Source organism: Hemiscyllium ocellatum, chromosome 12, assembly GCF_020745735.1.
Source record: "Hemiscyllium ocellatum isolate sHemOce1 chromosome 12, sHemOce1.pat.X.cur, whole genome shotgun sequence".
Classification (NCBI taxonomy): Eukaryota; Metazoa; Chordata; class Chondrichthyes; order Orectolobiformes; family Hemiscylliidae; genus Hemiscyllium; species Hemiscyllium ocellatum.
The window spans coordinates 55,387,055-55,411,973 of record NC_083412.1 but is presented as its reverse complement, the minus strand read 5'-3'; the positions used below and the strand labels follow the sequence as shown (position 1 = coordinate 55,411,973).

Sequence of the window (24,919 nt, the reverse complement as noted above, 5' to 3'; positions counted from 1 at the left end):
GTTATCTAAAGACTTCATTTTGAGTCTACGTCTTCTTCTGCTTTAGTTGTGTTGGCATCACAGACTAACATTTGTATAGGCAGTGCTAGTTAAATCTGGCCTGACTCTCAGACTGCCCTGTCTTCTAACTTCTTTGCAAACAAAATCATGTTTAGCCAATGCATTGGAGTTATTTGAAGAAATAATTTGCACTATGGATAACAGGGAACTAGTGCACATACTGTACTTATATTTGCAGAAGGGATTTGTTATGTGACAGGGGTTACTGTGGAATGTAAAACTCATAGTATAAAGAGTAACACACTAGCATTAATAGAAGATTGGTTAGCTAAGAAGAAACTCAGAACAGGCATAAATGGTTATTTTCTGGTTGATGAGTGGTGTGCAACAGGGACCAGTGTTGGGCTCTCAACTATGTGCAGTTGATATAAATGATTTGGATGAAGACACCAAAGGAATGGTTGCTACATTTGCTGATGGCACAAAGATAGTCAGGAACATAAGTTGCAAAGAAGGCATAAAGAGCCTACAGAGGGACACAGATAGGTTAAATGGATAGACAAAGATCTGTCTAATCATGGGAGAAATGTGAAAATGCCTATTTTGGCAGGAAGCATGTAGAAGAAGCATATTATCTAAAGGATGAGAGGTTACAGAGCTGTGAGATGCAGAGAAATTTGAGGTCAGTTTGCAGACCCAGCAAGTAATCAGGAAAGCCAATAGAATGTTATTGAGAGGGACATTGAATACAAAAATAAAGAGGTTAAGATTCACAGAGCATTGATGAGAGCATACCTGGGGTATTATGTACAGTGTTAGTCACCTTCAAGAAGGAAGGATGAAAATGTGCTGCAAGTAATTGAGAGTAGGTTTACCAGGTTTGTACCTGGAATGAGTATGTCATCTAAGGAGGAAAGGTTGGGGAGACTAGGCTGGAGTTTAGAAGAGGAGGAAGAGATTTGATCAAAAGATACAAGATCCTGAGAGATTGCTATATATTTGGTTAGTACAGTAGACAGCCATTTTAAGAGTCTGAGCACCTAACAACTTCATAACAATGTCATTGGCCATTTTGAGTGGGAAAAAGTTATAACTTAGCTGCCTGCAGACCGTACACCTCCTTCAGAAACGTCCTGCTGTTGGTAAATGTTCCTGGTTCTTCTTAAACCATAATAGGGATCTTGTCAGAGTTGATGTGGACAAGATGTTTTCTCTTGGAGAATCTAGAACTAGAGGTCACTGTTTAAGAATAAGGGGGTCGCCCATCTAAGGCGAGATATAAAGAGAATTTTTTTTTGCACTGAGGGCTGTAAGTCTTTGGAACCTATGATCCTCTAAAGGCATTGGAAGAAGAGGAATTGAGTGTTTTTTTTAAGGTGGAGGTGGTATAGATTGTTGATAGCTGGAGGGTGAAAAGTTATTCAGGATAGGCAGGAATATAGAGCAATTAGATTAGCCATGATTTCATTGAATGTCAAAGCGGGATCAGGGATCAGAGCTCTGCTCCTAATTCAGATGTTCAAATGTAACCACTATAAATTCAACCAAAACTCTGCTAGCTCTCCCCTACCTCACATCAAATCCTGTTCACAAGCGATCCATTTGCTTGCTGATTATAAATTAAGCATGTTTCAACATTCCAATTCTAATTCTTACTCTCAAATTCCTCCATGGTCTCTATTTCTCTATCTCTGTAATCTGTTCCAGCTCTACCATCCTCAAAGATTCCTAACATCCTCTCATTCAGACCATTTCACATCCCAGATTGACTATCCTCCAGCCTGTGATGGTCACACTTTCAGACACTGGGGCCAAAATCTCTGAAATCTCAATCTCTTTATTCTGTATCTCTCTTTCCTCCTTAAACGTACCCTTCCAAATGTTTCTCTTTGACGTGATCTCGGGATTATTGTTATCATATATCCACATCTGGCTCAGTATTTTGTCAAATTTTGTCTGATGATGCCAATGTGGAGCACCTTGGATGTTTTGATGTTAAAAGCATGACATAAAACCACAGAGTGTTATTATATCAATTGATTTTAAACTAGCTTACATATTAATTATATAATGTTATAATATATACCATGTTATTTGAATACATTTCCATGAGTTTCTTTTACCATTCATCATTCTCCGAGGAGAACCTGTCTTGTAACTTGTCCCTGTCCAACACCCGCCTGGGGCTTCCCACTCTTTAATTTCCTTACTTCTACTCGAATGCAGCTTTGCACATTCAAATGATTCTTTGGTTGGAGTTAATGTCTGGCTAAAGTTATGTCATTTATAAAATTCAATTTAAGGTGATAATTCACTATCTAACCTTATTAGCTATCCAGCTTTATGTGATATCATTCAATAATGGTTAAACCTAGACTTATTTGAAACTTGATGCTTCAAACCAGATAATTTAATTGGAACAAGATACATTAAAAAGTGGTGAATTGCAATAGAATATTTGTATTCCAGAATTTAAAGCCTTTATGAGTTTCAAATTATGGGACGAAATGCTCCTATAATGCATGTCGCTCTCTAACTAATATATAGATATAAGTTGAACCTGTGAGCAAACTATTGATTGATGTGGTTCAGTAACTTTATCTCCTACAGCTATTTCTTAACCTTCCCATGTAAAGTCACTTTGTTAAGTCCCACTCCATATGATCTGTAGGTTCTTTCATATTTGGAAAAATGAGCATGACTTTTGCACATTAATTGGAGCATTAAGATGTAATTTAAATTGTATCTTAAATCTGTTTCTTGCCGATGTCTTCAAACCTGATCAATCCAAATACAGTCAACTTGAATAAATATATCAGTTTAAAATGAAAAGGGGTAATGACACATGCAGCAGACAAATGTACAGTGATATCCACTTGTAACTCAAACTGTAACATTAAAATGCCTGCTGAGGGACGATGGCAGGTATGTGAATGAAGCCATGAAATCAAAGTCAGTTTACTTCAGCAAGGCATTTGATAAGGTTCCCCATGGTAAGCTCATTCAGAAGGTCAGGAGGAATGGGATTCAGGGGACATAGCTGTCTGGATACAGAATTGGCTGGCCAAAAGAAGACAGCGAGTGGTAGTAGAAGGAAAATATTCTGCCTGGAAGTCTGTGGTGAGTGGTGTTCCACAGAGCTCTGTCCTTGGGCCTCTACTGTTTGTAATTTTTCTTAATGATTTGGATGAAGAGATTGAAGGATGGGTCAGCAAGTTTGCAGGTGACACAAAGGTTGGAGGTGTCGTTGACAGTATAGAGGGCTGTTGTAGGCTGCAGCTGGACATTGACAGGATGCAAAGATGGGCTGAGAGGTGGCAGATGGAGTTCAATCTGGATAAATGTGAGGTGATGCGTTTTGGAAGGTTGAATTTGAAAGCTGAGTACAGGATTAAGGATTGGATTCTTGACAGTGTGGAGGAACAGTGGGATCTTGGGGTGCAGGTACATAGATCCCTTAAAACGGCCACCCAAGTGGACAGGGTTGTTAAGAAAGCATATGGTGTTTTGGCTTTCATTAACAGGGGGATCGAGTTTAAGAGACATGAGATCTTGTTGCAGCTCTGGTCACCCTATTATAGGAAAGATGTGGATGCTTTGGAGAGGGTTCAGAGGAGGTTTACCAGGATTCTGCCTGGACTGGAGGGTTTATCTTATTAGGAGAGGTTGACTGAGCTCGGACTTTTTTCATTGGAGAAAAGGAGGAGGAGAGGGGACCTAATTGAGGTATACAAGATAATGAGAGGCATAGATAGAGTCGAAAGCCAGAGACTATTTCGCAGGGCAGAAATGACTAACACGAAGGGTCATAGTTTTAAGCTGGTTGGAGGAAAGTATAGAGGGGATGTCAGAGACAGGTTCTTTACACAGAGTTGATTTAGCATGGAATGCGTTGCCAGCAGCAGTTGTGGAGGCAGGGTCATTGGGGACATTTAAGAGACTCCTGGACATGCATATGGTCACAGAAATTTGAGGGTGCATACATGAGGATCAGTGGTCGGCACAACATCGTGGGCTGAAGGGTCTGTTCTGTGCTGTACTGTTCTATGTTCTAAACCTTTAAGGCTTAGAGAGAAGTTGATGTATTAATTCCCCAGCAGCAGAACAACATGCTCTATTTTCTGGCTATCAAATAAAAGCTGGTAGAGGAGAATTAGTAGTGGGACTATATGATAGAACTGGACGAGAAGCAGCATTTTCCTCTCTCAATTCAAATATCCAGTGGGAGCAAACATATCCCCAGGTGGTTCAACGGTAGTACTTATACAATCTGGGAAAGTATGAGGTTATGCACTTTGGTAGAAAGAAGAGGTGTAGACTACTTTAAATATGAGTAAAGGCTACAGAAATCTGAAACACAAAGGGACTAGGGAGTCCTAGTTCAAGACTCCCTGAAGGTTAACATACCAGTTCAGTTAGCAGTTGGGAAGGCAAATGCAATGTTAGCATTCATTTCAAGAGGGCTAGAATACATGATCACAGATGTACTGCTGGGGCTGCATAACATTCTGGTCAGACTGCATTTGGAGTATTGAGAGCAGTTTTGGGCCACAAATCTAAGAAAGAATGTGTTTGTGTTGGAGGGGTCCAGAGGAGGTTTACAAGGATGACCCTGGGGGTGAAGGTCTTGTCATATGAGGAGTTGTTGAGGACTTGGGGCTGTAGTTGATGAAGTTTAGAAGGATGAGGGTGGGTCATATAGAACCCAGGATAGAGTGGATGTGGAGAAGATGTTTCCAATAATAGGAGTGCCTCGGGCCCAGCTTCAGAGTGAAGGGACAATCTTCGAGAAGGCAGGAAAATGGGATGAGAAACATATCAACCCTGATGGAATAATGGAACACATTTGATGAGCTGAATGGCCTAATTCTGCTCCTATGTCTTATCGTCTGAGTGAGAGGCTGTGGTTCAAATCCCCCACCAGGAGATTGAGCCCAACAAGGGCACAGTAGAGAGCAGTGATGAGGGAATGCTGTGCACTTGCAGGTGCTGCCTTTTGGGTCAGATGTTAAATTGAGTTGCTGTCTGCCCTTTAAATTGGATGCTAAAAATTCCATGGCACTATTTTTAAGGGACAAGGCAGTTATGCCAGTTGGCTAACCATCAGTCAAACAACAAGTCAAGATCAGATTATCTGATCATTATAATATTGCTGCTTTGGGAACTTGCTATATTCAAATGCAGCATTTCCTGTATTATTCAAGTGGAGGCTAAGGGAATAGCAAGGAAGGATGTTTGGGAAATGATTCAAGAGCCAGGAGATTAGAGACCTAAAATGTCATGGAACAAAAGGCAAAGGGAGAGGCAATGATGGTGGGGAAGAGAAAAGGCATCAGTCCAGAATAAGTGGTAAGAAGAAAATAAAGGCCAGCTCTGACTGAAAGCAAAACCATGAAAATAAGTAATAGGCACTGGGGAACAATATATCCAGGTGAAAGTCATTCAGGCCTGAAGTTATAGAATTCAAAGTTGACAGCAGAGGCCTATAAACTGTCAAACTGGAAAGTGAGTCAGTATTCATTCAGCTTTCCCGGACCTTCCCTTCAGTACCTCTTGTCCCTCCTCCAGCTTCCAACATTTCCACATCTGTTGCGAAGAAACATCACTAGACATGAAATGTTAACTTTGCTTTCTCTCCACAGATGCTGCCAGACCTGCTAAGTTACTCCTGCACTTCCTGTTTATATGTCAGGTCTCCAGCATCCGTAGTATTTGCTTTTGTTTCTCATGCAGTACATAGAAAAGTACAACACAGAACAGGCCCTTCGGTCCACAATGTTGTGCCGAGGATTATTCCTAATCTAAAGTAAAATAACTTAACCTATGCACACCTCAATTCACTGCTATCCATGTGCATGTCCAGCAGTCGTTTAAATGTCCCAATGACTGCTTCCACCACCATCTCTGGCAATATGCATTCACAACTCTCTGCATGAAGAACCTTCCTCTGATGTCTTCTCTATACCTTCCTCCTAATATCTTAAAACTATGACCCCTCATGCCAGTCAATCCTGCCCTGGGGAAAAGTCTCTGGCTATTGACTCTATCCATGCATCTCATTATTTTGTACACCTCGATCAGGTCACCTCTCTTCCTCCTTCCTTCCAGAGAGAAAAGTCCAAGCTTAGTCAATCTCTCTTCATAAGACAAGCCCTCCAGTCCAGGCAGCATCTGAATAAACCTTCTTTGCACCCTCTCCAAAGCCTCTGTGTATCTTTCCTATAGTAGGGTTGAATGCAGATTTCTCAGCTTCCTCACTTCCCCTCCTCCTACCTTATCTCAGTCCCAACTCTCGGACTCAGCACCGCCTTCTTGACTTGCAATCTTCTTCCCGACCTCTCCGCCCCCACCCCTTCTCCAGACTATCACCCTCACCTTAACCTTCTTCCACCTACCGCATTCCCAATGCCCCTCCCCCAAGTCCCTCCTCCCTACCTTTTATCTTAGCCTGCTTGGCACACCCTCCTCATTCCTGAAGAAGGGCTTATGCCCAAAACACCGATTCTCCTGCTCCTTGGATGCTGCCTGACCTGCTGTGCTTTTCAGCTCTGATCTCCAGCATCTGCAGTCCTCACTTTCTCCTATGGTAAATGTGAGGCAGTTGTGGTCACTGTCACCAAAGTGTTCTCCCACCGTGAGACCTGACACCTGTCCTGGGTCATTGCCGAGCACCAAATCTAAACTGGCCTCTCCCCTCATCAGCTGAAAATGTGTTGCTGGTTAAAGCACAGCAGGTTAGGCAGCATCTCAGGAAGAGGAAATTCGACGTTTCAAGCATAAGCCCTTCATCAGGAATGAGAGAGAGTAGCCAAGCAGGCTAAGATAAATGGTAGGGAGGAGGGACTTGGGGGAGGGGCGATGGAGGTGGGATAGGTGGAAGGAGGTCAAGGTGAGGGTGATAGGCCAGAGTGGGGTGGGGGCAGAGAGGTCAGTAAGGAGATTGCAGGTTAGGAGGGCGGTGCTGAGTTGAGGGAACCGACTGAGACAAGGTGGGGGGAGGGGAAATGAGGAAACTGAAGAAATCTGAATTCATACCTTGTGGTTGGAGGGTTCCCAGGCGGAAGATGAGCTTCAAGGACTGCAGATTCCCCCCAGACGTGATCGACGATGCCCTCCACCGCATCTCCTCCACTTCCCGCTCCTCCGCCCTTGAGCCCCGCTCCTCCAACCACCACCAAGACAGAACCCCACTGGTTCTCACCTACCACCCCACCAACCTCCGCATACAATGTATCATCCGCCGTCATTTCCGCCACCTCCAAACGGACCCCACCACCAAGGATATATTTCCCTCCCCTATCAGCGTTCCGCAAGGACCACTCCCTTCGTGACTCCCTCGTCAGATCCACACCCCCCACCAACCCAACCTCCACCCCCGGCACCTTCCCCTGCAACCACAGGAAATGTAAAACTTGCGCCCACACCTCCACACTCACTTCCCTCCAAGGCCCCAAGGGATCCTTCCATATCCGCCACAAGTTCACCTGTACCTCCACACACATCATCTATTGCATCCGCTGCACCCGATGTGGCCTCCTCTATATTGGGGAGACAGGCTGCTTACTTGCGGAACGCTTCAGAGAACACCTCTGGGCCGCCCGGACCAACCAACCCAACCACCCCATGGCTCAACACTTTAACTCTCCCTCCCACTCCACCGAGGACATGCAGGTCCTTGGACTCCTCCACCGGCAGAACATAACAACACGACGGCTGGAGGAGGAGCGCCTCATCTTCCGCCTGGGAACCCTCCAACCACAAGGTATGAATTCAGATTTCTCCAGTTTCCTCATTTCGCCTCCCCCCACCTTGTCTCAGTCGGTTCCCTCAACTCAGCACCGCCCTCCTAACCTGCAATCTCCTTACTGACCTCTCCGCCCCCACCCCACTCCAGCCTATCACCCTCACCTTGACCTCCTTCCACCTATCCCACCTCCATCGCCCCTCCCCCAAGTCCCTCCTCCCTACCTTTTATCTTAGCCTGCTTGGCTACTCTCTCTCATTCCTGATGAAGGGCTTATGTTCGAAACGTCGAATTCCGTTTTCCTGACATGCTGCCTAACCTGCTGTGCTTTAACCAGCAACACATTTTCAGCTGTGATCGCCAGCATCTGCAGACCTCATTTTTTACTCTCCCCTCATCAGTCTGTCTACATGCTGAGTAAGGAAACCCTCCTGAACACAACTGACAAAAACAGTTCCATCCAAACTATCTACACTAAGAAGATTCCAGTCAATATTGGGAAAGTTGACGTCACCCATAACAACAATCCTGCTACATCTGCATTTTTCCATCTTGCATCTCCATCCACTCTGTCTAACCATTCTTTATCCCTCTTTCTGCTTATTGTACTTGTTTAGTTTTCCTTTAAACGCAACTATACCATTTGTCTCAACCACACCCTTTGGTCATGAAATCCACATTCTCACTTGTTATTGGTTAGTGAAGTTTCTTCTAAATACCCTGTCAGATGTCTTGGTGACTACCTCTTATTGCTGATCTCTAGTAATGTTTTTCCCCTGAAGAGGAAACATCGTTTCTGTAGCAATTCTATCAAAATCTTTCAAAAGGATAAAGTCATCTGTGTTCGGTTACTTTCAGCCACCTTTTACAGTTGAACGAACACTCAGACTGTCTATCCTTTCCTGATGCATAGATCACATGATTAATCACCTCATTGTAAACCTCTCTCCAGCCCCGCACTATTCTATATCTTTTCATTAATATGACAACCATAACCACGAGTTACCCTTAAGTATGGTCTAACCAAGATTCATCATGGGTTTAAGAATAATTTTTTCTGTTTCTCAATTCGAACCATTTAGAATAGATGCTGACTGCATGGTTTGCTGTTTTGAAGTTTTGCTAATAGTTGTGCCACAAAGAGTAGGATTACAAACCTGGACTATTGCCTCTTCCAGATCCTTTTTTTATTCCGCAAAGTATATTCAGCTGACATTTAGGCTTTTCATGTGATAAGAACCCATCTTCACATGGTCAAGCTTCCAAATGAGACCTTTTCATGACTTTCATAACTGACCACACCACTCTCCCAGATAATGGGCAGACCCCATCAAACTCATGATGATTATGGTGTGATGCATGTCACTCAGGCCAGTGGTCATATTCCTTTTGGAATGACAGAAAATATGGTGGCATATTGACTTATCCAATCCGCTTGTATTTATATTTGCTTCTGCCTCCTGCAATCTCGTGGCTTTCTCCCACCTAAAGCCAGTCTTCACAAGGTTCATAGGAGTTAAATCTTTGACTAGAATGAAACTACTTCAGCTGTTATTATCTAAGTCCTTCTGATAGGTGCATAATCTTTGTTCTTCTCTTATCAGGCCCCAAACCAACAAGTTATTGAAGATGTTTGAAGCAGGGTAATCGATAATGTTAACCCTTGTCCAGCTAAGTAATAATTACAGGGCTATCCATTACATGTGTTTTCAGTTATTGTTGCCTTCTTCTCTTCGAAAACATGTCATCCATTCCCACACACAGGATTCCCATGAACCATCTACAACTGAATATAGAATTACAAAAGCCACTACAAGTACTCAGACTACAAGTCCCTAAGACTAAAAATGACTGATTCCCATCTTCATCCATTCTGCCTCACCATTCTTTATCCCTCTTTCTGCTTACTGCCTTGAATCCCATCCAGTAATTGTTCACTGCAGTAGTGCCAGATGACTGAGGGTCGCAAATGTTATTCCCTTGTTCATGAAAGGGAATAGGGACAACCCTGGGAATTATAGACCAGTCAGTCTTGTGTCTGTGGTGAGTAAATTATTGGAGAGGATTCTGGGAGATAGGATTCATGATTACTTGGAAAAAGTATAGTTTGATTAGAGATAGTCAGCATGGTCTTGTGATGGGCAGATCATGCCCCATAAGTCTTATTGAAGTCTTTGAGGGTGTGACAAAACACTTTGATGAATGTAGAGCAGTGGATGTGGTGCATGTGGATTTTCAAAATTTTTATAAATGTTTTGGATTAGGAAGTGGAAGGTGGGTTAGTAGGTTTGCTGATGACATGAACATTGGTGGAATGATGGATAGTATGGAAGGCTGCTGTAGGTAGCAATGGGACATTGACTGGATGCAGAATTGGGCTAAGAAGTGGCAGATGGAGTTCAACCTGGAAAAGTGTAAAGTGATTAATTTTGGAAGATTGAATTTGAATACAGAATACACAGTTAAAGGTAGAATTCTTGACAGTGTAGAGGAACAGAGGGATCTTGGGGTCCATGTCCATAGATCATGGATATTGTGGGATATTGTGTTCAGTTCTGGTCGCCTCATTATAGGAAGGATGTGGAAGCTTTAGAGAAGGTGCAAAGGAGATTTACCACAATGCTGCCTGTACTGAGGGCATGGCTTGAGTAGAAAAGTTGAGGGAGCTAGGGTTTTTCTCATTGGAGCAAAGAAGAAAGAGAGGTGACTTGATAGAGGTGTACATGATAATGAGAGGCATAGACAGAGTGAATATACAGAGAATTCTTCCCAGAGCAAAAATGGCTATCACAAGGGGGCATTATTTTAAGGGCATAGGAAGGTTTGGGGAGATTTCAGAGGTCAGTTCTTTACAGAGTGGTGGGTGCATGGAATGCACTGCCAGTAGTGGTATAGAGTCAGATACATTAGGGACATTTAGGTGGCTCTTGGATAGGCACATGGGTGATAGTAAAAGGAAGGGTATGTAGGTCAGTTTGATCTTAGACTAGAATAAAAGGTCAGCACAACATCGAAGGCCAAAGGGCCTGTACTGTTCTATACTGTTACATGTTCTATGTTCTAATTCATTCTTCAGCTTGACCCATGACCTCACATCTTCTGACCTATTTGTTAATTTATTCTGGAGCACGGTACTGAAATCTTCGAAAAGCCAAATAAATTACATCCACTATATGACTAATATCTACTGTTACCACCTCAAACAATAAACAGGATTGGTTAGGAAGTATTTCCTCTTTTGGAATTCATGCCGACTATATATTATTTTAGGTTTACTTTCTAAACATCCTTCTGTTCTCTTCTGTTGGAAGGTTTCTACTATTTTCCTACCACCAATGTTAAGCAAAATGGTTTATCAAGTTTTGAGAAGATTTGTAGCTCAGGTTGAGGTTCTGGAGGTAAGTTTGCTCGCTGAGTTGGAAGGTTCATTTTCAGATGTTTCATCACCATACTAGCTAACATCTTCAGTGAGCCTCTGGACGAAGCACTAGTGGTGTAGTCTGCTTTCTATTTGTGTGTTTGGGTTTCCTGGGGCTGGTAATGTCATTTCCTGTGGTGACATCATTTCCTGTTATTTTTCCTCAGGGGGGTGATAAATGGGATCCAAGTCAATGTGTTTGTTGATAGAGTTCTGGTTGGAATGCCATGCTTCGAGGAATTCTCGTGCAGGTCTCGGTTTGGCTTGTCCTAGGATGGATGTATTGTCTCAGTCAAATTAGTGTCCTTCTTCATCCGTATGTAAGGATACTACTCAGAGAGGGTCATGTCTTTTTGTGGCTAGTTGACGTTCATGTATCCTGGTGGCTAGTTTTCTGCCTGTTTATCCAATATAGTGCTTGTTACAGTTCTTGCAAGGTATTTTGTAAATGGCATTAGTTTTGTTTGTTGTCTGTATAGGGTCTTTCGAGTTCATTAGTTGCTGTTTTAGTGTGTTGGTGGGCTTGTGGGCTACCATGATGCCAAGGGGTCTGAGTAGTGTGGCATCATTTCTGAGATGTCTTTGATGTAGGGGAGAGTGGCTCGGGTTTCTGGACGTGCTTTGTCTGCTTGTTTGGGTTTGTTGCTGAGAAATTGGTGGACTGTGTTCATTGGGTACCCATTCTTTTGAATATACTGTATTCGTGATTTTCCTCTGCTTTGTGTAGTTCCTCTGTGCTGCAGTGTGTGTTGGCTCATTGAAATAATGTTCTAATGCATCTTTGTTGGTGGATGTTGGGATGATTGCTTCTGGAGTTCAGTATTTGGTCCGTATGTGTTGTTTTCCTGTAGACGCTGGTTTGAAGTTCCCCATTGGCTTGTTGGCTCCACTGTGACATCTAAGAATGGCAGTAACGTAGAGACTTGAACAAACAGCTCTGCAATCATCCAACCTAAACTTTGTGTCCGCTATGCTAATGATACCTTCGTCATCAGTATAGAGGAAACCTTCAATAACATCAATAATATGCTTACTGGCATAAAATTCACTAAAGAGGAGGAACAAACAACAAACTGCCATTACTCACTAATGCAATAGTGAATGGACAGACACAGTACAACAAGTCATAGACTTTAGACAGCAACAAACACACAAAATGAAAATACTAGACCTGCAGAAAAAAAACTAGACAAACTTACACAAAACAACAGCTGACAACACAGAAGCACGGATAAAAAAAACTTATCTGACCGATCCTTAACAGACACTGAAAAAGCCATTTTAGTAAGAGGATTAAATTACTTCTTCCAGGATGCGGACAAGAAAGATTTCTTAGCAGCATTAGAAACAACACTGAAAGACAACCAACTCACAGAAGAAACCCAGCAAACCATCAGACAGTCACACCAACATCAAGCAGGAAAAAGGCAAGAAACACACTCAATGCACAAGAAGGGAAAGCGCTAGAAAGATTTTAGAAAAGATGTTATTCTACCTGCAAAGGACGCTGGACAGTCATTCTAACTTAAAGAGACTACATTGAGAAAGTGAACACACCACTTGCAGATACCACCACTTAACAAATGACGATAAATCCGACCCCATAGCTAGAGAACCGAATCACAGCCCGACTCAAAAAACTTCAGAAATCTGAAGAAATAAATAATACAGACTTCCAAAAAATGAAACTAGATGGATCCAACACACCACGCTTCTACGGCTTAACCAAAATCCACAAATCAGGAGACCCCTTTGACCTATTGTCTCGCTACCCCTGGAACACCCACTTACAGATTGGCCAAGGAGCTACACTAAAGACTAAAACACTTAGTAGAAGGCTCACACCACTCCATCCACCCCATCCAAGAATTCCTGAGGACCAAAGACACCAAGATAGATGATGATGAAATAATGGTCTCCTTTGATGTAACAGCCCTGTTCACATCCATCAACATCAAATTGGCCAAGGAAACACTGACTACACTATTAAAAGAACCAAAGACATATACACCAAACATCAACTTCATTAGCAAGGACAATGTCGTCAAGCTAATGGACCTATGCCTTACCATCCACTTCACTTTCAACAACAAAACTTGCAGACAAATCAATGCAACACACATGGGATCTCCAATATCAGGGTTCTTAGCAGAGGCAGTAATGCAGGGACTCGAACAAACAGCTCTGCCAACCATCCAACCCAAACTTCTGGTACATTACATGGATGACACCTTTGCCATCATTAAAAACAAATTACAGGAAACCTTCAAGGCCATCAGTAATACCCTTACTGGCATAAAATTCACGAAAGAGGAGGAAAACAACAACAAACTGCCATTCCTAGATGTTGCAATACAGCGAACAGCCAATGGGGAACTTCAAACCACCGTCTACAGGAAAACAACACATACGAACCAAATATTGAACTACAGAAGCAATCGTCCCAACATCCACAACTGAAGCTGCATTAAAACATTATTTCAATGAGCCACCACCCATTGCAGCATAGAGGAACTATAAGGAGCAATAGAAAATCACCTATACAGTGTATTCCAAACGAATGGCTACCCAATGAACATAGTTCGCTGCTTTCTCAGCAATAAACCCAAACAAACAGACAAAACACGTCCAGAAACCCTAGCCACTCTCCCCTACATCAAAGACATCTTGGAAATGACTGCCAGACTACTCATACCCCTTGGCATCATGATATCCCACAAACCCACCAACACACTAAAACAGCAGCTAATGAACTTGAAAGACCCTCTACAGACAACAAGCAAAACTAATGTCATTTACAAAATACCGTGCAAGGATTGTAACAAACACTACATTGGACACATAGGCAGAAAACTAGCCACCAGCATATATGAACATCAACTAGCCACAAAAAGACATGACCCACTCTCACTAGTATCCTCACATACAGGTGAAGAAGGACACCACTTTGACTGGGACAACCCATCCATCCTAGAACAAGCCAAACAGAGACCTGTATGAGAATTTCTAGAAGCTTGGCATTCCAAATGGAACTCTATCAACAATCACATCGACTCGGATCCCATTTATCACCCCCTGAGAAAAAGAACAGAAAATGACACCACCATAGGAAATGATGGCATCACAGGAAATGACATCACCAACCCAAGGAAAGCCAAACATGTAAATATTAAATCGGGCTACACCACCAGTGCTTCATCCAGAGACTCACTGATGGTGTTACCTAGTATGGTGACGAAATGTCTGAAAATGAACCTTTCATCACAGCGAGCAAACCTACATCCAGAAAATGGTTTATAATTCCTTGGACATGTTGTGCTTATCATTCTTAAATATAGGAATTATATGACCAATCCATCAATTCTCTGACATTGTACCTTTCTCTAATCTCTTATCTAGATTATTTTAAAATGCATAACAGCAAATCATCCAAACATGTTCTCTTATTATCCAATACATTTGTTCATTACATTCTCTTCTTAAGATCTTCAATATACTTCTCAATATTCAGCTCATCATTCAATATCAGTTGATCTGACTGGCAAACACAAAAGATTCTCCATCATTACAGTTATACAATCTTGAATGTCCCTTAAAGCCTAAAACATTTATAAATTTCTTCCTTTTTAAATTTCTCTTTGCACCCAAATTGCTTTGATTTTTCTCTTAAATGCTTTGTGTTATCTCATGGTGTGCATTCGTCTACAGTCTATATACTTCTCTTCACCTTGTTCCTCAATTGTCCTTTATGCCTTTATCATAGGATCAACCACGTACGGGCTGTAGTAGGCCCTTCAGCCCATCAACTTTGCTGTAGCATTCAATGAGATCATGGCGGATCTGTTCATTCTCAATTGCACTTCCCTGGCTTTTCCTTGCAATCTTTGATCCCTTTACAAATTAAAAAAAAACTGGTCATCTCAACTTTGAATAAACCCATCAACAGAGAGTCCATGACCTTCCACAGTAAGCAATTCTACAGATTCACTATTCTCTGAGAAAAGAAATTCCTCCTCACCTCGTTTTTAATGATCTGAGATTATTTCCTCTGGTTGTAGACTCTCACACAAGGGAAACGACCTCTCCACATCTCCCCTGTCATGCTCCTGAAAAAATTGTATGTGTCAATTAGGACACTTCTAGGTTTTTCTAAACTCCAACGAGCACAGGCTCAACTTACTCAACCCCTCAACTTCAGAAAATCCCTCCACATTTGACCTTCTCTGCCTCCAATGCCAGGATATCTTTGTTGAGCTAAGGGATCCAAAACTATACATAATATTCAAGGTGTCATCTAACTAGTGCTTTATATAGTTTCAGCAATATTTCTTTTTTTTTATACTCCATCCCCTTTGAAATAAAAGTCAACATTCTGTTTGCCTTCTCTATTATCTGCTGAACTTGTTTGCCAACTCTGTGTGATTGGTACATGAGGACTCCCAAATTTCTCCTCTTTACAGCTTTCTAGTCTTTAAAATTTAAATAATATTCAGCTCTTCTATTCTTGCTGTCAAAGTGCATAATCTCACATTTTCCCACATACATGCAAGTGACGTGATTCATTTTTTTAGGAAGAATGCAGAGAGACAAAACAAAATAAAGGGCACAATTCTAAAGTCAGTCCAGGAGCAGAGGCACTTGGAAAATTTCTATGCACATTTCTTGTGCGCATAAGTCATAAGACAAGCTAGGATAGCAGGTAATAAACCATACAGTACCCTGGGCTTTATCACTAAGGGCTAAGATGATAAGAGCAAGGAAGTTTATGTTGAACTTGTATAAAGCACTAATTCAGCCTCAGCAGGAGTATTGTGCCCAGACCTGGCTGCTACAATTTAGGGAGACGTGCAGGCATTGGAGATAGCACAGGAAAAGAGTGACGAGAATAAGGAACTTCAATTACAAAGATTAATTAGAAACTTTGGAGTTGTTCTCCTTGGAGCAGAGAAACCAGAGGGGATATTTTATAAAAATATTCAAAACCATGAGGGGCCAAGATAGAGTTGAAAGGGAGAAACTGTTCCCACCAGGAGAAGAATCAAGAATAAGAGAGCACAGACGTAAAGTAATTCACAAATGGAGCAGAAATGACAGAAGGAAAAACATTTCTGCACAATGAATGGTTAAGCTCAGAACATGCATTCCGTGAGTGTGTGGTGAAGGCAGGTCAACGGAGACCTGCACCAGGGAATTAGACAATTAATTGAATTGAGATCATGCGCAGAGTTCTGGGAAGAAAGCAGGGGAACGACCATAAGTGAAAAGTTCATTTGGAGAGCCAGTGCAAACATGACAGGCAGAATGGCTCCTTCTGCTCTGTAACCATTTGGTGATTTTATAATAAACAAAGCATTCACATCTCCTCTTTTACTCTATATTTTCTAAACATATTATACTTTGCAATGTTTAATTCCAAGTTCCAATTATTTTTCTGCACCCATGTCTCTGTAATTCCTAATTTAGATGGTCCCACCCATTGTGTAATGCCTCTAGCTCCCCTGTTGTTTCCTGGCACACTGCCCATGGATGGTAGAGCCTGTGGGTGAGATCTCCAAGGTCAGGAATAAGGGTTGTGGGCAGGTGCTTAGTGTGTTCCCAATGCAGGGTTTTGCCAGTGGCAAGGCAAGGGGAAGATAGTGTCTAACTCTCACCTCACCAAGGGAGGGCCCAGTGACAATGTTCTGTTCTGGTTGCAACCCAGCAATGGTTACTGAAGAGCTGCCAGCCTCCCCAACAGCCTGCCAGATCTTGGCGTTGATCTCTCCCTCTAACAGTGTTGGGAATCCAGCCAGGGTCCCAGCATACAGTCCAGGCAGAGTTATCCTCACCTTTCTGAGCTGCAGTTCGGCCAGCACTAATCTGACAATATCCCAGCAACTGTGTGCAATGCTGTGCAGACATTATAAACCATTGTGAATGCACAATCTGTGATCATAGAAATGCTGGTTTTGTGGAACTAAAGATTCTTGACTCATGGAAGAGTTGTTTCTAACTTTGTTCCAAACTGTGATCATTCAAACCATTAAACACAAGCTCAACAGATTTGAACTAGCAATTATTTTACTGAAAATTTTATCAAGCATTATGATTTCTTCACATGTCATGCAATGTTCCTGCAGATAAAGGATTTGTCCATGAAATAAATTGGAAAAAAGATGTGTTCTCTTGTTTGGCTTCCAACTGTGAAATGGAACTTACACCTTGTGAGAAGATCAGTGAGGCACAGAACTTCATCAAGGTGTGCAAAGACCTACTCCCGAACCTACTGACAGACAAATTCGGGTCTTCTCCAGCTCTCCAGAAGCAAATCAACACATTTCTGAGGCTCTGCAGTGATAAGTTGCTCTCAGCCAATGTTACCCTGCAGGCAGCTGATCAGCTTATGGAATTACTAAAATCCCATCAATCCTGCGATCCTCATTTTGAATACAGGTATCCAGAATGTAAATACAGTAAAGGCTACTGAGACCCAATTTGCTTTCATAGGCATTTTGTTTCTTCAGGTCAGAGTGATTCTATATAGATTGATGGGTTTACTTGAGCTAGAAAAAATGATTGGTGTTGGTTATAATTGTATTTCAATATGAATGTCATTTAAACAATTTACTGTGTCTGTGGTTACTTTACTGGACTGATAATCCAAAAAGTCTAGAATAATAATCCAGGGAACATCAATGGAATTCAATTTCCACTATACCAGTTGGAAAATGTGTATTGTTTGTGGAATGGCTGGATGTTATAAAAGCATGTGTCAATAAAACTGACCATGAAGTTGTTCGGTCATCAGTGGAGCTCAGTTGGTTACAGAGGAATGTTTTATAGAGACAGAGTCATGGCATCCTGATGTTTGGCCTGTCTGCAATGCCAGTCCCATATCAATGGCTTGATTCTTAACTGCAAGCAACTGGTCATACTTACTCAAGGTAAACGATCCCGGTCTTACTGGCACAGCACATATCCTGAGTATGAGTTCAGGAAATGTCAGCTCAACTCAGTCAGAAGTATTGCCCCAGATATTCCAAGGAGCAGCAATTACAGACAGATTGCCACTCTGCTTCTACTTGCTTACGTTAGGACTGAGCTCCAAATTTCTCATGTACAGTTCCCACCCAGTTCCTTCAGGAGTCTGGATTATACCTGATATCCAACAGTTAGCTCACAAGTGCAGGGTACTGAAGGGACATCAAACCTCTTCCACTTACATACTGCAGTACCTGCTGTTATGACACGGAGTTAAACCAACCCTCCCAGCTCATTTAAACCAGAAACACAAAAGATTTACCCTGTGCGGCAATGTTAAAATTTAAGAAGTTAAGAACCATCCCAAAGTTCACCATTTAAAGTTAAAATTAACAACTTTTTTTTAAAGTCTAAGAGAATAATTAACTAACAACTATTCACAACTACTTTCTCTAACCTATTTGTTTTACTTTCCCTTCTATAACAATAGTCCGATAAAACCCCCCAAATAAGATTTACCAAAAATTCAAATTTCACAGCCAGCTGTCGAATCTTCTCTTCGTATCTTCCTCGGTTTTCTTCTTCTTAGGGATTTAAGTTTCACAGGACATTGATAGGTCTCTTAAAGGTACCTTTATCTATTCTATGGACAGTCTGCAGATGTTGGTGGCTTGACAGTTCGCCTCCCAACTGTTCAATTGTTCCCGGTCTTATACCCCCAAAGAATCAGATTGTTTGATTGGTTTTCAATATAGTCAATATCCTAAATTCAAACTTGATTGGAGATTGGTATTTTGGGGTATAATTTAAACTGATCGGCCGAATTCGAATTTTTGTCTCCAGACAACCCGGCTAGTACTAGCTGTTCTGAACCAAAAGTACATTGTAAGTTCTCCAGCACTTTGTGTGCTTCTCTAAGTCTTTGCTAGCTTTCAACTTTCTTACAGGTACAGTACCCCTTACACCTTCATAACACATAGCCGTATTCATTTAAATGCCCAACAGCACAGCCACGATGGCAGCTTCTGAGAAAAGGCAGGTATAGGAGGTTTGAGTGCCAGGTGGGTAAGGTAGCAAGTTTTTTTTTGGGGGGGGGTCACTAGTCAGGTGGTATAGCTAGGGGTAAATAGTGAATCAGGGAAGTCAGTTTATGGTTACTCTGGAATTACATTACATTTCTAATTCATTAACTTTCCCCATCCAACTAATACACTTAAGTTAAAAACTTTGAATTCTCTGCATTTAATAGATTATTTTGGTGGTGGGATTCCTGATGCAGGGGGTTTGTTGATAAGAATCTACAATTTCCCGGGCAGTTTCCTTGCAGTTTTCCATGTCTGGGATTCCAGCTGGTCCTGACGTAGAGCTCAGTTTCCAGTGCTCCAACCAATATCTGGGCCATTTCTCCATCTCAGTCAGAACCTGGCCACTCCAATCCACACCCAGATTAGAGTACATTCTGTAAGGAGGAGGTGCTGCTAGAACTAGATGTTAAACCAAGCTGCAATCTGTTTGCTTGAGATAAATTGTAACATGGTGCCTTTCTTTAAAGCAAAAACACAGATCTGATCAACATTTCCCTTGTCTCAGTACCAACAAAATCACAATATTTATTCGTCTTCGTGGGTTGTAGCTGATATCCTTTCCAACGCAAAAACACACAATCAATGCATCCTAATAGTAACTTACTGGCTGAGAAACAGGTTTAAAAACAGTGACATATAAATTAAAAATATAATTTCAATATTGATCATGGAATTGCCTCTGTCAACACTCTTGATAATGGATTCAATCAGCCAGGAAATAAATTATCACAAATCAAAAGACCTCGAGGAATATCTACGAGGACCTTTAGCCTGGACAAATCACCATTTAGTTTTTCACACTGAACATTTCTAACTGCGGATCGTTCAGACATTTGAAAAGATGTACATTGTGCTGATCACTCTAATCCCTTTATTATTCCTCAGTTCCACCCAAATAATTTCCCTACATGTATTTCTGGGAATATCCTACCTCAGTACAGCTGTAATGCTATCCCTTATCTTACCTTGTTCGCTGCTTTGCTCTTGCCTGACCTGACTTTTCCCAACTGTACCAGTCTCAGACTGATGTCTTTCCTATCTCCGTGGTCTCTTAAATCCTCCTGAGCCAGTTCCAGCAAATTTCCCTGCCAGTATATTAGCCCCCTTCTAATTCAGGTGCAATCCAATCTTCTTATATGGATCACATCAACCTGAGAAAAATCTTCAATGATCCAAAAATGCAAACCCTTCTCCCCTGTACCAGCTCCTCAGTGCAAATACATCTGCTATCCTTCTATTTCTATCCTCACTAGTTCATAGCACCGGGAGTAATCCAGGTATTATTACTCTCGAGGACCTCCTTTTTAAATTCCTGCATAAATCTCTATATTCTCCCTTCAAAATCTCATCATTTTCCCTTCCTATGTCGTTAGTTCCAGTTGGCACAGCAACCTCCTGCTGGTTCCACTCCTTTTTGAGAAACTCTGCATTCTCTCTGAGATATCCTTGATCATGGCCTCAGGAAGGCAACACACCATTCTGATTTTACATTGCTGGCTGCAGAAATGTCTGTCTGTGCCTCTGACTAGAGAGTCCTTTATTATAATCGATTGCTTAGAACCTGAGGTATCCCTCATTTCATTAAAGCCAGTCTCAGTATCAGAAACTTGGCTGTTCATGCTACACTCCCCCGAGAGTCCGTCACCCCCTACATTTTCCAAAAAGGCATAGTTAGAGTCAGTGTCAGATGTACAGCACAGAAACTGACCCTTCTGTTCATTGTCAATTCTGTCCTTCATCTATCAAATCAAATAGGCTACACTCATTGAAGATTTCATCTGATATGATTGTAGTGTTTGGGATTGGAGGTGAATTTAGCAAATGACAATCACTTATATTACAATGTAACTTACTGACCTTTATTTGTCTATAACGAGTGATATTTCCAATAAATTAGGTGTAAGTGCTCCCCCTTGTGGGGATGTGGTCTTTGTTTGCTGGTTATGATCTTAGAGATCTCACTGGGTTCTCCGAAAGCCTATTTGTTCTCATGTCTGGAACCTGCTGGTTTATGTGCTTTGAATCTGTAAAAACAATCTTACAATAAAAACAGATCCATTTGAAAGATTGCAATATCACATATGTTCATTAATAAAATACTAAATTCCAAAACTGAACATATGGTTTCATATGACTTACTCTGCTGGTGGTTTGAAGTGGGAAGAGATGGAAAGGGGGAAATTGCTTTGGAAAATACATGTAAATGGAATGAAGGCATGTTCAATTTTTCAAAAAGATATTTTTCAAAAACAGAATAGGAGGGAAATTACAAACCAATGAATTTACTGTGAGTGATTGGCTGGGAGTGGATCAGTGACAGACATGATCTGACAATTTAGTGTTGAAAACTGCACAACTGACAGCCAGTGTCAAGACTACAGCATGGCCTAGCTAGTAACATGGTTATCTCTAAGACTCTGGGTTCAGGACCCCTGCAGAATTGAGCATCCAAAAAGAATAAGGCCTGTAGCCTGTAAATAATTCTATTTACCTTCAATCTGAAAATAATGTAAAATATACTCAAATTAGTAGCTATCACCAACCAATGAATTTACAGTTTACCTGCAACATCACTCTTTTATGCTGAGGCCCTAACTTGAGAGGCGGGGGTGGTGGCTTCAACTTATCCATGAGGAGACAAGCAAAAAAGCACTTCTCCCTCCCTGCACCAAATTCCCACACTGCCTCCAAATTGTCTGAATTATATATTCACTAGAGCTGTGTCACACTCTGGATGGGATCTCTTCTTCCCGAACATGCTACGTTTTTTGTTCTCTGGTAGCAGCAACTTGTTTAGCCACTTATGCTCACAATTTCTGAGCATGAAAACGCCAATAGGATAAATGTGCTCTATTCAATTCATAAAATACAGAAGCTTTGGAAATATCCACCAATTGCTTACAAATAGATCCAAACACAAGCTTTAGAGGTTAACTCCCGAATCTTTTGAGCAAAGTTGTGACAGGAAAACCATTTTTAGTCGTTTTCGTCACAAGAACAGAATGAATAAATAAAAAAAAAGCAAAAGAACGTTATACCTTTTCTGAAGTAAAATTGAATTAGATTGATCGTAAAGACAAAGCGTTCATCTTTTGAAAAAATAGACTTGACATTAAACGGTGCGATTCTATGAAAGATGTAGCTATGCTCAATTTTGCTTAAACAATTAGTTGTTCAGTCATACGGATAGAGGTAGCACAATGCCTCTTCTTCAGGCAGCTCAGGAAATTTGGCATGAACATAAGAACCCTCAGTGATTTCTACAGATGTACCATTGACAGCATACTGTCCGGGTGCACAATGGCCTGGTATGGCAACTGCTCTGCCTAGGACCATAAGAAATGACAGAAGGTGGTGCACACAGCCCAGACCATCATGGAAGCTAACCTTCTATCCATGGACTCCATTTACACAACTCACTGCCACCGAAAGGCTGCTAACATCAAAGATCCATCGCACCCCAGTAATGATCTCCTACAACCTCTTCCATTAGGGAGAGGATACAGAAGCCTGCAGACACACCAGTAGGTTCAGGGACAGCATCTTCTTGGCCATTATTAAACTAATGAATTGACTCTCTGGCCTCAAATAATGCTGATCTTGTTAATGCTGACCTTGCCTAGCACACGCTATGGATAACGTAACCTATATGCCTCTAAGCTTTTTTGATCTGTGCATCCTTGTTTGTTATGATCTGCTGGTAATGCCGGTAAACAAAGCTTTTTCACTGTAATATGGTACACATGACAATAAATCAATCATCAGATGAGTGCCACGGTGGTTCACAGTGCAAGTGATCAGAATTTGATTCCACTCTTGGGAGACTGCCTGGAGTTTGCATGTTCTCCCCTTGTCTATGTGTGTTTCAGCCCACAGTGGAAAGATATGCAGAATTGGTAAATGAGCTATGGGGAATGCAGGGTTACAAGGTGGTGGTAGTGGGTGGTATGTGCTTTGGAAGGTCAGTGTGCCGAATGGCCTGCTTCCATACTGTAAGGGTTCTATGATGAACATGAGTCAAAGAATGTGGCGCTGGAAAAAGCACAGCAGGTCAGACAGCATCGGAAGAGCGTGTCGACTTTTCTGACTTGACCCTTTCAGGATGTCCCATGCAAAGACACTGCAAACAGAAACGGTCTCAAAAGAATGAACGTAATTATTTTGCTTCAAAGCTTCTAGGTGCATTACTGTACGTTTCATCTGTAGTAAAATTTTGCGCGACCTCTTTCATAATCAAAACAAATCCCAACTTTTATATATCGCCGCTATTTCTATTTTAATATAATGCATGATGGTGCCGTTGTCGCATAGCTCCTGTAAGTAGGGCAAGGGAAGGCCAGTTGTGTCCTTTCGACACCGCATATTTTCCGCAGAATCATATATAATTGCTCGATTTGTTTTTCCTAGTGAATATGGTTTGCGCACTTTTCGCAATACATTTTTTTTTAAAAAGACAATGATCTTAAATAAGCATATTATAGTCCAAAACGTATTTGATGGTTCCACCATTTCTTGAACAAACAAGTTGGAATCTTTTTCTGTTAAGTTTAATCGACACATTATTTTATGATAACTATCACACAAGTCAAGAGTGTTGATTCCAGGTCTGCACTGTCATCCGATCTCAAGTGTCAACGACATGCACGGATTTTGACAGAAGTCTGTTGGGACCTCTACCACAATTCACTTGCCAACAATTAGCAACTTCGACTCAAATACAAAGTCTCATCACGAGTGTGCAACTTGTCAGCACACACGTCGTCACACAAAAAAAAATGTTAAGCATTGGGTCGATGCAAAAGATGTTTACAAGTAGCGGACTTGATTTGCCTTGTAGACTTTGGTCGATGCAGTACGTTATATGCTGTTGTGAAACGTTCATTCATTGAAAAGACAGAGGTGCAGTTATTACAGAACTCCAGTAGATGGAAGTAGTGTAGCACTTTATAGTACAGCTCGATTCACAGCACATTTTCACGCAGGTGATTTTATGTAACTGGAATCTGCAGCCTCATTGGCATTAGGCTTGCATTGAGATTTACAAAAGAACATGGACAAGGGTAGTTAAATACAAATAGGTGAAAACTACTTGCCAAAGACAGAAAGACAACAAAGAATAACGCCATTAAAGTATTTTGTACGTACGATCTTTGAATGCAAACACTCTAGGCCACTTCAAAATGGGTAGAAAGTTTTTGCTTTACTTGTTAATACTGTGAAGACTGTAGTCAAATGCAATTGTATCAAATCACCAGTGACCTTAGGCAGTTCATGTAATAGAAGATGAAGTCTTTAACAGCAACAGAACACGACCTTGTTATCTACACCTATATAAAGTAATGCAGTGTACTACACACTATTTACCAATGTGACTATATTTTAGTTCACTGTCACCTTCAAGGACAATTCTGGATAGACAATAACCAGTCTTGTCAGCAATGCCCACATCCCATGAGAGCTTCACAAAATCTCAGAATATCATCATCCCCAACGTCACTAAAGGCCCTAACAGCAAAAAAAGGATGTGATTTTGTTATTATTGGTCAACATAATTTAAAACTGATTTTCATATTTACTAATTTTGTAAATTTTTACATTCTCTATGCAGACAAAGCTCATTAGGCCTTTATGTCTCCTAGTCACAGATTTATTGAAGACCATTTTTTCCCTGCACTTTCCTATACATGTCCCTCTTCTCAACAACCTCTACCC

General features: G+C 41.4%; 1 protein-coding gene across 1 annotated transcript in view; it reads left to right on the top strand.

Moving 5' to 3' along the window:
- The window catches only part of dipk2b (divergent protein kinase domain 2B), a 44,666-nt gene extending 23,342 nt beyond the window's left edge, over positions 1-21,324 (top strand). Inside the window, exon 5 of the mRNA XM_060833563.1 lies at positions 17,282-21,324. Within this exon, the coding sequence (XP_060689546.1) occupies positions 17,282-17,628 (347 nt within the window). The 3' untranslated portion in view covers positions 17,629-21,324. The remainder of the gene's footprint in view (positions 1-17,281) is intronic.
- Positions 21,325-24,919: the final 3,595 nt, after the last annotated feature.